General features: G+C 37.8%; 1 protein-coding gene across 2 annotated transcripts in view; it reads right to left on the bottom strand.

Moving 5' to 3' along the window:
• Positions 1-9386: 9386 nt before the first annotated feature.
• The window catches only part of LOC124619142 (sphingosine-1-phosphate lyase), a 74691-nt gene continuing 71220 nt past the window's right edge, over positions 9387-12857 (bottom strand). For both annotated transcript variants that reach the window (XM_047145404.1, XM_047145405.1), the window contains exon 10: positions 9387-10115. In XM_047145404.1, the coding sequence (XP_047001360.1) occupies positions 9981-10115 (135 nt within the window). In that variant the 3' untranslated portion in view covers positions 9387-9980. The remainder of the gene's footprint in view (positions 10116-12857) is intronic.

The following is a 12857-nucleotide window of genomic DNA, read 5'->3' as shown; positions in this document are numbered from 1 at the left end:
ACAGTATATGACCATGTTGCATTATTACCTGCAATCAGCCAGCTAGAAATCAGTGGTTTCTTAATGTTCGTGACCTCATATTGGTCTGGAGAAAATGTGAAGCACTGCATGTCTCCATCTAGGTTCCTAGCCTCTACTTGTTAAAATTCTTATGAAGATGACTTACTATTATTATTATTATTATTATTATTTGTTGGCAATCCCCTTATGATTTGGTCATTACAAGCTGAAGGAAAGTGCATTCCACCCTTTTATACACACACATAGTTGTAGTCTGGAGACCCGTGTTCACAATCGTAGTTCTGTGTGAAGACTCATGGTTTTACGTGTATCTACACCTACTACAGATTGAAGTTGCCTGTGGGATTTTCCTATCTGACGGTAAAATCCTATCTCAGGAAATTCTGCAGGGACTTCGATACAGTTTTCTCCAACAGATACACAGATTCATGAGAAAGAATTGTATGTATGTTTTAACACCATTACACAAGACAAGTCATCCAGCCACAGATATTTAGGGTGACCCTTGAAAATCCAGGGTGGGTCACTAGAATCAGAGTAGTATACACACTATGATGTTCTCAAAGTTTTTTTTTATTATTATTATATCAGTGCTTAGAACACACTTTCGCACAACTTCCAAGAAATTGCAGTTCAATATCATTATTATTATTAAAACATTTTGTATGTCTTTTCTAACTAAACAAATTACAATTATTCAGCAAATTACCAACTACCTGAGCAAATGTGGCACGAAATTGCAAAGCTTAACGGAAAACATGAATAACCTAAAAGTGCACTTTTTACCAGACGCTGCTCTTCACTATGTTTAAAAAACATGTTACATGTCATATTTGGAAGCCCACTGCATTACTTATGGGTTAAAAGCCTGGAACAGTGGGTTGGAAATTACCAAAATCGTAAAATATGGGAAATACAGAAAAATATTTTGGGGATGTCCTACGACAGAACTGAGGGGCAACATCATCTTCTGGCAGTAAAAAGTGAGTAATATTCACAATAGTGTATTCTGAATGATAATATTTATTCTAATCTATATTACTAAATGACTAAAACAGCCGCAAGACTTAAGTCACCAGTTGCCAACCTAACAGCTTCCAGGGGCAAGAAAAATTTGATTTTCAGTATTTCATATAGTTACTGACACAACTTAAAAAGCTTCCATAATCTCTCATTAACAGATAAAATCTTACATTAAAGCTTTAACACAATAAGCCAAGTACTAGAAACTGTGTATGTTTAGAGGCAGCATAAGTCAATGTGCACAAATTACTCCAATCGTATTCATTCTGTATTTGAGAACGAGAGAACTTAGAGACATCCAACAAACTTCACACATAATTTCAAACCTTTTCAGTACTTTTTCTTGCTGATTCCTCCCCACCTGCCCTCAGTATAATGAGAGGAAAAAAGTTTTTGTCGTTTTATACATGAGAGTGGTTTTGCGATGACTTTTCCCAAGCTCTAAAAGATCATCAAACACGTAGAGTATGACTGTACAGTGTGGTGTTTTGTTTGTGTTTAAATGACTCAATTTGGAATCAAATAATGGAAGAATATAAAACTGGTGCTGATACACAGCATATTCCACTTGAATAGCTTGAGAGGGCTGTCACACATAGCATTGCCATCGATCTCTTCTTTTGCTTTGCTCCTTTCACATTGAGGAAACATTTGGAATTTAAACAAACCTATCCACAATACGGCCTTGGAGAACAGAGTGCCAACACCTGTCTTCCCACGTTTCTTTCGCAAACAGAAATAGAACACATTACCTCTGCGTAGAATATCAACATGTGCGGATTACTGCTATTCCTACATGTACATCTATAATCTGCAAACCATTGTGCAGTGCACGACAGGGGGTACATCTCACTGTGCCAGTTATTACAGTTTTTTTCTCTGTTCTGTTCACGTATAGAGTGTGGGAAGAATAACTGTTTGAATGCCTCTCTGTGCACTGTAATTAGTGTAATCTTGTCTTCACAGTCCCTCTCGAAGCGATACGTAGCGGGTTGTAATATATTCCTAGATTCATCACTTGAAACTGGAACTTCAAAGTAGGATTTCATAGGATAGTTTGCATGTATAATCAACAATCTGCCAGTTGATTTCTTCCAGCATCTGTGTGATGTTCTCCCATGTGTTATACAAACCTGTCTGCCCATTTCTGTATATCCCCCGTCAGTCACATTTGGTACAAGTCTCACACACTTGAAAATATTCTAGGACAGGCTGCACAAGTGTTTTCTATGCTATCACCTTTGTAGACTGATTGGAATTCTCTAGTAGTATACCGATATACCACCATCTGTCACCTGCTTTATCTACAACCAATCCTCAGTGTTTGTTCCATTTCATATACCCATAAATTGTTATTTCCAGGTATTTGTACGAGTCGGAATGCCAACTGTGACTCAGACATTGATATTGCAATCATAAGATACTGTGTTTTGTCATTTTGTGGAGTGCAAAATTTTACATTTCTGGACTTTTAAAATGGCTTTTGCACCACTCTGGTTGAATATTGTGAAAGTCTGAGATTACTGTTAATACTGTCCGCCTCCATAGCGCATCGGTAGCGTTACCGCCTACCACGCAAGGGGCCCAGGTTCAATTCCCGGCAGGGGACTGGGTGTTGTGTGTCCATCATCATTTTCATCATCATTGACTCCCAAGTCGCCGAAGTGGCGTCAGCTAAAAAGGACTTGCAATACGGCGGCCGAACTTCCCAAATGGGGCCTCCCAACCAACAACGCCATAAAATCATTTCCATTTTCCACTGCTAAACTGGCGAAAAGCTCTCAGGTTTCCAGCCGGGTGACAGTGTTAAAACACCGCAATGTTTTGATGTGTGTCATACTCATCTGCTTCCAGTGAAGTGTCGAGATATGCAGATGCTGTGATGGAGTGCCCACATCCACCTGACTACGGTGGCTGTGTATTGTCCAAAAGGAGGACAGAAAGGGGAGTGAGGCTGCAGTGGTTTGTGTAGCCAGTGCTCTGTTCATATCTCTGTTCTGGCATTCTGGCCACATCGTTCAGGTTGGACAGTACTGGTCACGCTCTCGTCGTATTGCCACTAACTCAAGATTTCGTACTGTACTTAGTTGGTATCCTCTGTCTCTGTTGACAAGTGAGCCGCGAACCCTCATTTCAATGGATTCCTTTATAATGTTGCAGCAATTGCCAGATGCTCGGAAAAGCACCTCTGTGTTCTGAAAGACAAAGGTACGGTCTTCCTTGATGCTACACTCTGCTATCGTTGATTTTGCTGTCTGTCCTAGTCACATATGCCTGATGTGCTTCCAGCAGCATTTCGAATTACAGCACTCTGTTTGCCCAATTTACTGTTGGTCACATTTGCAGGCTTTGCTGTATGTTCATTTTTAGTGGGATCCAAACCACTCTTCCATCTTCAGCAGTGATTGGAAGATGGTTTTAATGTTGTATTTTTCAAGTAGCCTCACAATTTTGGCTGAGAGCAGTCCCATGTACAGAAGGAAAGTGAGTCCCTTATCTTCTTCTTCCTCTTCCCAGTATCTCGTCTCTGCACTTCGTTTTTCATTTTTGTGGAGTACATCCTTCAGGTGTTGTAGTTTGTCTGGGACACTTTCTTTACAGCAGATGACGTGCATCCTATGTTCCAGGGTGCTCAACACTGCCTGCCATTGCACTGGGTGGTGGCAGCTCATTGCATGCAGGTTCAGGTCTGTGTGTGTCTTCCTTCCATATACTTCACGGCTAGCGTACCATCTGACTACTTCCTTATTAGTACATCCAGGAAATGGAGATAACAGTTCTCCACTGTTTAGAGGATGAAGACAATCTTCACTATTTAGTGGAGACTTGTAAAATGTGACAGTGATGCTTCCAAAACAATTCCCCGGTGCACATCTGAAGATGACTTCCCATCCAAGATAACATGCTGCATCCTCCCCATCAAGAAATATTCAAGCCTGTCACAAATCTTGCTTGATACCCAATATGATTGTACTTTCAATAATAAGGATATGTGTGAAGGAGTAAAATGCCTTTCTGAAGTCAAGAAACACTTTGTCTTCCTGACTGCCTTGATCCATGGCTTTCACAATGATGATATCCCTCATTACATTTGATGTCAGAATATGTTTTAAGATTCTGCAACAAATGGATGATAAAGATGATAATTTTGTAGATCCCTTCTGCTACCTTTCTTGTAGACTGGTGTCACCTGTGCTTTCTTCCTACTACCTCTACATACATGTTGCTTGGCACACTTTTTGTTAAAAGAGGGGCTACCTTACCCTCAAATTCAGTACTGAATCTGATAGGGGTTCCATCAGCCTCTGGAGTTTATTGAATTTTAACAGTTTCAGGTTTTTCTCCATGCCATGGATACTAATATCTATTCCACTTAACTTTGCAGTGGTACAAGAATTAAATTGGGGCCACACTCCCGAGTTTTCATTTGTAATGGAACATTTAAAAATGAGTTAAACATTTCAGCTTTTTTTGCTAACCTCAGTTTCATTTCCTGCATCGTCCATGAGTATCAGGACACTAACTTCAGTCTCACTAACGGCCTTTACATACAACAGTACTCCTTTGGGTTTTACTGTTAAGTCTCCCAGACCCGGGGTTCTGGGCGACTCTTCCACAGCTCTACTCATTTTGAAAACTTTGCTTTTTCCTTCATCCCTCTTCCGCCCCTTTCAACACTTCTACCAGAAGGAGCAGCCCCTAACTCCAAAAGCTTGCACATTTCCTTCACTATTTTGTGTGTGTGTGTGTGTGTGTTTTCTCCTTCTGGTGCTCGGTGAGCAGATTTTGTTATCTATCAAGTTATATTTTCAGAAGCAGGTTGCACATACAAGGGGTGGACAAAAATGTGGAAACTTAAAAAAACATAACACATTACCACACCTATTATGGTCTATGAAAACTGCTGGCATTCAAAACAGCTTCAAGCCATCTCGGAATGGATAAATACAGGTCTCTTATGATTTTCAAGGGAATCTTATACCATTCCTCCTGCCAAACAGTGGCAAGCTTAGGTAGTGACAACGGGGGTGGGCAGCGACCACTCTCCCTTCTATCAAAAAGAAAGATCATAAAGGCTCAATAATATTGAGATGTGGCAATTGGAGACCACAGTATATGCGACAGTTCATTCTCGTGCTCACAAAACCAGCCACAGACATCCTCAGCTGTTGAACAGGGGCCCTTTCATCTTGGAACACAGCATCACCACTGGGGAACAGCTAATCAGCCAAAATGGTCACGTCCTCCTTAGCAGTAATGCAATATGGGATGTAAACTCAGCCAGGAGAAACAGTGTGAAATATGATTCATCCAATCAAATGACATTCTTCCAGTGCTTCAAAGCCCAGCTTTTATGGCTTCGATACTACTTCTTTCTCTTACAGGCATTTGCATCACCGAGAAGTGGTGTTGGAATTCCACCTCACCCTGCGAATCCCTGCTTCTGGATCTCCCTTCATGTTATTATTGTGCTGACAGAGTTTGTGAATGCATCATTCAGTTCTCTCATTTTTCATCAGAATCCTCTTCAATGACCGTCCATTATGAACACTCATCACATACTGTCGTCCAACTAGCGACTTAGCAGATGATGTTTTCCACTTTCCCTGTACGAGGTGTAAATCTACGATATGGTGCCTCTTGAAACACCACACACTTTGGCTACCTCAGTTACAGGAGCACCCACCATATGACCACCTACATTTCAATCCACTTAGATCTGGCATGATGCATGCACAATTACACAGAATACTCCTGACCACAACTGATACTCACAACATACTGAGGACACTGCCGCTCATGGTCAAACACAACAGCACCACCTGCAGGCTTGGCTAGCATCTGCGTTTATGTTCAAGCGTGCCCTTTTTTCAGTGTTTCTATATTTTTGTTCAACCCCTGTATGTGAATACTTTATGTGAATTATTTAAGGATATATTCCTTCTTTCTTACTGAAGAATCCACTGGACATAAGTTTGTTATACCATGTCCATTTCCTTGTCTACCACTTCATTGTCGAAGTTTTATACTATTTACTGAGATACAGCAATCTAAAGATAATGCGCTATACTCTGTACAACACTGCAGTTTAAATTGTCATGTAATTTTAGGTTGTCTATAGATTTTTTTTATTTTTCTCTTGCATTGCAACAAAAAATAACAAATTCAAACTTCCATTGGTCAAAAAGAACTTGCACTTCAAGAAAGGAATTATGCTTAACATTCCTGTTACTGAAACTGTGTCATAGGATGCTTTTAATTTCATTTTAAAGTTTACCGCCATTATGAAGAATGTAAGTAATTATGGAAAAATAACTTTTTAAAATTGTAGTTTTAACATAGTATCCACAATGTTAATATACTGGTATTATCAGATTAGTTTGGAGCTGGATCAAAAAAGAGAAAATCTAACATGATTTAACAAAACTATCCAATCCCTAAATCACAATGATTAAGGCTCTGAAAGGAACAAATGGCTAATTCTGCATCAACATTTACTGTTCTACGTTTCAATGCCTGATCTTATAATTTATAGTATTAAGTTATATGGGATCCAGTAAAGTCTTATTAAGATAAAAAAGAGCTTGTGTTCTAAGCTATATTACCATGCAGTTTCCGTCTTCAAGAGACACTAATTTTTCAGTGATGAAGAGAGTCTGAACTTGGCATTCATCATTTTTCTCGAAGTGTACTACAGATCTCATCATAGACGAGGGCCAACAAAAGTTACAGTAATGAGAATCTGACAAGCTTACAAAAATAGCAATCTTGTTTTTATTTAGCACACTGTATCATTTTACATTCTTACCAGTGCATCACAGATATCCAAATAACAATGCCTTTTCTACCCATTGGCAATAGATCAGTGGCAATAATAAATCAAGCACTTCAGCAATGTTACAACTTTTTCATGTATCCAAACACTCACTCATCATAATGGTTGGGAAAACCCATGTAACAGAAAATAACTAGATAAACAGCATTCCTATCAGACATAACATGCAACACTAAAATACCGAATTAATTAAAATCTGGAATCTCAGTTAACTGCATCTGGTGAGCATATTAGTACTACAACTAAAAAACATTCACAGTCTTTCAAAAGTATTGCGAAACTGATACTCGGTGGTCAGTGCTACCCTACAGTGTCCTCGTTTTAGGTACAATGGATACAACATCAAAAAACACAATACATTGGGTGTGATATTTCTCTCCACAAAGCTGTCAGTTTTAAGTAATTTACTTGTTTTTTGAAATGTATCTGGTTTAAAAATCACATGCAAACCCTGTTAACATTATTATACAGAAATTAATAGAATTTATAAAGTTATTAATAATAAAAGAAATGCTTAACTGAAAAATGAGTAAACTTTCAATTCTGCAAATTTATTGCTTTACAAATTGCAGGGTTCAATAGATGTACGACGTAATTATTTTACTGTTTTTTTTTACAGATTTATTTTGGAAATACAGAGTATTTTGCCTTTACTTCAGTGAGTATTTTGCCTAAGAGATCTCTCTGCCTCCTTCTTTATTAATTTCTGTTTTGAGCCAATCATAATGTTACATAAGAAGTAGTTGTGAGTTTAGTGAACCTTTCCACAACTTGCATAACTTTCTGCAGTGACCTGTTACCCATACATGTCAGGAGCAACCTATTGCTGTTCGGTTACACACTTCTCAGTTGAAGTTGAGATCTCTGAGAAACATTCAAAATCACTGCACAACAAACACCAAAAATATTTGCTGCTCTCTCAAAATTATTCTACGTACTCATGGTTAATTCATATTCACTCTACAATGAAAGAAGCTCAGCTTTCTCATGAAGAACGAGACAACTGTGTCTGCTATCGTGTCTGCTACACCTCATGCAGCCATCAAGACATAATTTACATGTAATGATATCTCATCAGTTCAAAGAAAGTTTAAGTGTGGAACACTACATACAAAGATAGCAATAAATACATCCTGGGATCCGTTCAATCATAATCCACAATCAAGCAAGCAAGCAAGCAAGAATAGCTGTGATGAATGCAAAATGATTTGTTCAGTAATCAGAGAGAAACTTCATTCTTGGACACAACAGAACATTGAGGCAGCTAGGTAAGTGATAAAAGAAAAATCTCAAAACCTCCTTTTTAAGGACAGAAATACTTACCTAGAATCAGGTTTTTCACAACATTACAAACAATTTTGCATTAACGTATAACGCATTGGAACAACCAGGAGAGGCACTGCTGTGCTCCCCCCCCCCCCCCCCCCCCCCTCCTTTTTGTCCTCCAACAGTTCAATGTTAACAGATGACACATTTCCACAAGAAGTATTCATGTAGAGAAAAAGTGTTCAAATAATGTCCAAAATCAAAACTTGCCTTTCTGCTGCTACACATACCATCACAGTATTACAAGAACTGTCACTTCTTTAGTGTGAAGGAATTTGAGTAAAATAAAACATAACTTAGTCCCTTTGGCGCCTTCTTTCATTCCCAAATATGAAGGTGCTTTTCTGTGGGGACAGCCATAACTCCAATGTATATCTTATTTTTCTTATCTCATGGGCATGAATTCCATAGAAGAAAGTGTGCAAAATGGACCAGTTACCAAACCTAGTATTCTTTAAAATGCAAATATATGTTAACTGTTTATTGTGAGTACTTTGGAAGAAAAAAAGATATATTAGCACATGATGTAAAGTAAACAGTAAAAGGCTAATTTTTTTTAGAATATTGCAAATGTACCATTAGCTACTTTATCGAGTAGCAAGGTTAAAAACACAGTAAGAAGCAATGACATGAGCATCAATTATGAGAACAGAACTTGCGTTAAAATGCATCACTTTTCTATTAGTAAATGCCATAGTTTGGAAAATAGAAATTCACGAAATCAAAGACATATTCATACAGTAAATTTCACAACTCTGGCATGAGTATTACACATTTCCATAAATTTCATCAGTCAAATATTTAACACAATGAAAGCCAGGAAATTACATTGATTCATTGCTCTATTAACCTCCCATGTTCACCAAATGACTCAGTTTCTGTACTTAACTGTTTACTTATCACACTGAGGTACTACAACCTTGACCGGCTCTACAAGGTTTTCAATGGGTTTGTTAAGTTTGTATTGGTACTGCCCAAGAAATAAATGGCAGATAACTTGTTACTAGACACTACAAACCAGAGTAAAAACATCACTGTATTTGTGATAATAGTTCTTCCTGATAACTAAAATTTCAGGCAGGTCTACCTCAGACATTATCAGTCATGCAAAATCAGACAATTCCCAAAACATTACATACCCCTATATGCAAACTCTCAAAAAAGTAAGTTAACAACCTGAAATTTTAACAATTTTTTTTTTATAACAGTATAATTCTGCTGTACACAATTGGCAACCACAGAATGGAAACACTTATGTAAAATAGAAAAACTTACATATATTCATATAGTATATAAAATATATAATACAGGAATAATAAAATATAATAAATGTGGTACATATTGTGAATATTAGATTGTATGGCACACACTTATCTCTGTTATTAAGGATAGATACTTGAAGGAGAATAGAAACAGCCATTGTACAATAACACTGGTTACAAATATAGATATAGACCAACATAACATTCTTAAAATATAGTTCAGCTGTGGCTTTATTTCTGTCAAAAGGCACTCAAAATTTTCATCTATCTGTAGCCTTAGCATGTTATTTTACTTTGAAATTATTCAAGAATCACAATTACAAAATTGCTTCTCACCTAGAATACTGTTTTCCAATATTTTAGTAGGTACACTAATACTTCTTTGGTGCTAATATATACTGAACAAGCACTAGATATGAAGACAACACGAAATTAAAATCCTCAGGTCACTGAGTTTTCTGTTCTTTCTTTTCTGTTAGAATCTCGTCTCTTGTGGAAAGTAAGACACAAACCTATACAACACTCTTTGAATTTGCTGTACCATTAGGTTGACTAGGTGTGTAGTACATAGAGTCCAGGAAACATCGTGTGAAATCTCCCACAATGGAACGATCAGGAACACTTTGTGACATTCCATAAACTGCAAACTATAAAAAAAAAGTTTGTTTCAATACAACAACAACAATAATAATAATAATAATAATCCATTATGAGGACCATCAATGTAGAAGCTGAATATAATTACACAGAAAAGCTAACAAAGTAAGGTCAACTTGGCACTTTCAGTAGAAATCCAATGACCTCTGACCAAGTTTTTGTCTCAATTCCAGTCATTGCCAACCTTAGTTAGCAATTGATACTGTGAGTGGAAGTACTGCTACCCTGTTTTTAATTTTGCTGAGCTATAATTGTTACTGGTAAGTGTCTTTACTGAACTATATATGGTGATTTCAGTTTCAATTGTAATTAAACAAAACATTCAAGCATTTGTTAGTTGCACATGTCAATCCTGCACAGAACATAAGAATAAACTGAGTCTGTGAGAAGGCGAAGTTCATGACCTTCTGCACCCAGCATCCCTCACTGAAGGTGTCAAGTTACAGCAGGCATCTTGTACTGGCAAACATATCCTGCCTCACAAAACACTATTTTATCATTTATATTACAAAGAGGCAGAGTCTGATTAAAAATAAGCATACCCACATCAAAAATACAAATCTAGTAATATGACACAGGATTCTTTAGATTTTCCCATCCTGATGGTAAAATAAATTCCTTAGTATTCAATTACATTTCTCACACTTTTTTCTCTAAGCTAATTGCATAAAAACTGTATGAAGATAAGGAACTAACAATCCAGGGGAAATCAGAAGTGGATTTTATCACATAAAATGTTTGAACTTCTAACTAGGATTTTTTTTAATGAATATGTGGATATCACATTGATGCTGATTGCAAACTCTCTAAAAATTATATGGCAGTATGCAAGCTATATGACACAGTAACTGCCACAGATTAAAAAAATTATTTATTGCCTACAGTATCCAAATTTGCTTCTCAAAGTAACGCAACACAGAGTTCATCAAATGCCCAAATTTGAATTACTACATCAGTATATGTATTATTAGGGAGATACATTCTATCCATGTAAGATTTCTCAATGACTCCAAAATGCAAATCGACTGTCACTGAATTTAAATAAAACACAATATGTGGATAGTATTGTGCAAGGCCTGACCACATTCCAAAATGATACAGAATGTTCAAAACACTTAGGTGGTTACATTGGTTGGATCTTTGAAGTCATATGTCATACATCATCATTTCTAAGGCCTGCAACTTTTGCATCATGAATAATATCAGATTTTTTAGATGAAACTGTCAAAAAGTCGACTTTTTTTCTATGTTCATTTATTAACATCTTATGGCATTATATTTTGGAGCACTTTTTGTTGAGGAAAAAATGTTTGTTACACAGTAGAGTGTAATAGGGATAATATGTTGCGTTTGCTCTAGAACCTCTTGCACACAGTCCTCAGTTGACCACACTGACAATACCCACCCAGTACATTTATTCCTTTAAGAAGTTTTTTTGTCAACAATCAGTCACAGGTTGGAAACAACAACAACAACATTCACAAGTATAATACCAGATGGAGAAACGAGTCATGCTATCCATCGCTCAGCCTTAAGTGGGCCATAGAAAGGAGTGTGGTGCACAGCCCACCCATAAAACACATACCGAGTAATATAAGAATTTAATAAGTAAGACAATTAGCTCCAAACCCATAGAGAGGGTAGGTAGGTGGGAGGGAGAGAGGAGGGGGGGGGGGGAGTAAGAGAGTAAGAGAAAAGAGAGAGAGAGAGAGAGAGAGAGAGAGAGAGATTGAATACAGTAAACTACAGAGGGTGGACAAAAATATGGAAACACTGCATGAATGCACATGCTAGACAAATCTGTAGGTTGCAATGTGGTATTCAATCACAAATGATGTCTGCAATGTCCTCAACACATTGTAAATGTCAGTTGTGATCAGAACAGTGTTCTGTGTAACCGCAAGTGCATAATGCATGAACATGGGCAAATTGTTGGTGCTCTTATGGTAGGTGCTTCCATAAACACGGTAGCTGAAGTGTTTGGTATTTCAAAGGACACTGTATCTAAGATTTAAACCACATACAGGGAAAGTGGAAAATCGTCATCCTCTAAGCAACAACGCATCCGAAAGTAGGTGTTGAGAGATCATGAAGAACACACAAGAAGAGGATTGTGATGAAAAATAAGCGGATGATAGCTGCAAAAGTCACTGCAGAACACGTCGCACGTATGAACCCTGTCAGCACCAAAAATATGAAGGGAGCTCCATAAGCACGAAGTTGCAGTGCCAGCTGGAATTCCAAAACCATTGAGCAGTCATTCTAATGCCTGTAACAGGGAAAAAAGGTGCCAAACCCATAAAACCTTAACTATGGAGCAATGGAAGAATGTCATTTGGTCTGATGAGTCTTGTTTCACACTGCTTCCATTTTCTGGGCGTGTCCCATAAGTGAAACATGGCAGGTATTCAGTGATGATTTGGGCAGCCATATTGTACTATCCCATGAACCACACCGTTACTCTGCAAGGTCGCATAACTGCCAAGGATTATGTGACCATTTTGACTGATCAGGTCCATCCGAACACTTCTGTGAACACGAGGATGAACTGGCGCAGCTCCCCAGCCACCCGTCACCAGCTCTCATTATTACTGAGCTTTTTTGGTCTTATTTGGAGAGAAGGGTGAGTAGCAGCCATCCACTTCCATCAGGAAGAATGGTATAAGGTTACCTTGAATACCATACAGGACCTCTATCTATCCATTTCAAGACAGTTTGAGTGCCAACAGTTT

The sequence above is a fragment of the Schistocerca americana genome, chromosome 1, assembly GCF_021461395.2.
Source record: "Schistocerca americana isolate TAMUIC-IGC-003095 chromosome 1, iqSchAmer2.1, whole genome shotgun sequence".
Taxonomy (NCBI): domain Eukaryota; kingdom Metazoa; phylum Arthropoda; class Insecta; order Orthoptera; family Acrididae; genus Schistocerca; species Schistocerca americana.
This window is presented reverse-complemented; position numbering and strand designations above follow the sequence as displayed.